Source organism: Procambarus clarkii, chromosome 8 (assembly GCF_040958095.1).
Source record: "Procambarus clarkii isolate CNS0578487 chromosome 8, FALCON_Pclarkii_2.0, whole genome shotgun sequence".
Lineage (NCBI taxonomy): Eukaryota > Metazoa > Arthropoda > Malacostraca > Decapoda > Cambaridae > Procambarus > Procambarus clarkii.
The window spans coordinates 46,775,813-46,778,080 of record NC_091157.1 but is presented as its reverse complement, the minus strand read 5'-3'; the positions used below and the strand labels follow the sequence as shown (position 1 = coordinate 46,778,080).

Here is a 2,268-nt window from a genome sequence, read left to right as displayed (position 1 = left end):
CAATAAATAGGGATATGTATATCCCTTTGTATATGTATATGTATATATGATTTGGAATATGTATAACAGGCACTATATACACACACAAGAACTACAACTGCTACACCCCCAACGCCGGTAGAGCAACGGTCTCGCTTCATGCAGGTCGGCGTTCAATCCCCTACTGTCCAAGTGGTTGGGCACCATTCCTTTCACCCCGTCCCATCCCAAATCCTTATCCCGACCCCTTTCTAGTACAATATAGTCATAATGGCTTGGCGCTTTCTCCTAATAGTTACCTCTGTACGATGGAACACAGGTTTAGGAAACAACAAAGACAAGAACCCCGAGGACACATGCGACCCCGAGGACACATGCGGCCCTGAGGACACATGCGACCCCGAGGACACATGCGGCCCTGAGGACACATGCGACCCCGAGGACACATGCGACCCCGAGGACACATGCGGCCCTGAGGACACATGCGGCCCCGAGGACACATGCGGCCACGAGGACACATCCGGCCCCGAGGACACATGCGGCCCCGAGGACACATGCGGCCCCGAGGACACATGCGGCCACGAGGACACATGCGGCCACGAGGACACATGCAGCCACGAGGACACATGCGACCCCGAGGACACATGCGGCCCCGAGGACACATGCGGCCCCGAGGACACATGCGGCCACGAGGACACATGCGGCCACGAGGACACATGCGGCCACGAGGACACATGCGGCCACGAGGACACATGCGGCCACGAGGACACATGCGACCCCGAGGACACATGCGACCCCGAGGACACATGCGAACCCGAGGACACATGCGGCCCCGAGGACACATGCGGCCGCGAGGACACATGCGGCCCCGAGGACACATGCGGCCCCGAGGACACATGCGGCCACGAGGACACATGCGGCCACGAGGACACATGCGGCCACGAGGACACATGCGGCCACGAGGACACATGCGGACTCCTCTGATGGCGGTTCTAGGAAAACTTAGACTCTTATTAAAAGAAGAGAACTTTGCTACAGTCTGACACTATGAGGGATGAAGGGGGTGAGGGTGGTGAGGGAGAGGGGTACTGAGGGAGGGAGGAGGGGGGGTAAGGGTGCTTGGTGAGGGAGGGGGGATCAGAGAGAGGGAGGGGGGGAGAGTGAGGGTGTATTTCCCACTTATATTATTTATACCTCCTGTATTAGGAGGAAAACACACGGCTTATTTGTAAATAGTGGTGTGAGAGAAGGGTCACGTGGGATGGAAGTTGTATTGGGACAGGACGCCAGCCACAACAGCTGGCCAAAACCACCACCTCACTCATCTCATTTCCCCCCATTCCCTCTCCTTCCCCGACCCCCTTCTACCCTATCGTTCTCTTTTGCCTCTTCTTGCTCATCATTTCCTCTCCTATCCTTACTGGTATCCCTCTCAGTCCTGGTACCTCCTTCCCCCTTGTTTCCTCTCCTTTGCGTAAACCCCCTCTCTCCTATCCTTCCTGGTACCTCCCCCTCTCTCTCCTATTCTTCCTGGTACCTCCCCCTCTCTCTCCTATTCTTCCTGGTACCTCCCCCTCTCTCTCCTATTCTTCCTGGTACCTCCCCCTCTCTCTCCTATCCTTCCTGGTACCTCCCCCTCTCCTATCCTTCCTGGTACCTCCCCCTCTCCTATCCTTCTTGGTACCTCCCCCTCTCTCTCCTATCCTTCCTGGTACCTCCCCCTCTCTCTCCTATCCTTCCTGGTACCTCCCCCTCTCCTATCCTTCCTGGTACCTCCCCCTCTCTCTCCTATCCTTCCTGGTACCTCCCCCCTCTCTCTCTCTCTCTCTCTCTCTCTCTCTCTCTCTCTCTCTCTCTCTCTCTCTCTCTCTCTCTCTCTCTCTCTCCCTCCCTCCCTCCCTCCCTCCCTCCCTCCTTCTCTCTCTCTCTCTCTCTCTCTCTCTCTCTCTCTCTCTCTCTCTCTCTCTCTCTCTCTCTCTCTCTCCTCTCTCTCTCTCTCTCTCTCCTTCTCTCTCTCCTTCTCTCTCTCTCTCTCTCTCTCTCTCTCTCTCTCTCTCTCTCTCTCCCTCTCTCTCCTGTACTCCCAGCCAGCCCCTCTCAACGGATGTACGCGATTGCGCGGTCGGACGCATTAGCATTTATATATGTTTTTAGAGAAGCGAGCTTGTCTTAATGCAGGGAGCTGGTGTGGGCTGTTGTCTTATTGGCTCGCGTCCGTCTTATGACTGGGAGTTACTGGCTTCTTCACCACACACACACACGCACACGCACACGCACACGCACGCACAC

At 56.2% G+C, this 2,268-nt stretch overlaps 1 protein-coding gene across 1 annotated transcript; it reads left to right on the top strand.

Annotated features, from left to right (window-relative positions):
* The first annotated feature begins 249 nt into the window (after positions 1–249).
* Positions 250–963, top strand: LOC123759814 (110 kDa antigen-like). Its single transcript, XM_069320486.1, has one exon. It carries the CDS (start codon positions 250–252, stop codon positions 961–963), a length of 714 nt encoding a protein of 237 aa, XP_069176587.1.
* The last annotated feature ends 1,305 nt before the right edge of the window (positions 964–2,268 follow it).

Bases quoted from the DNA above. Each gene is read 5' to 3' on its own strand.
- LOC123759814 (XM_069320486.1), top strand. From the start codon at position 250: ATGGCTTGGCGCTTTCTCCTAATAGTTACCTCTGTACGATGGAACACA.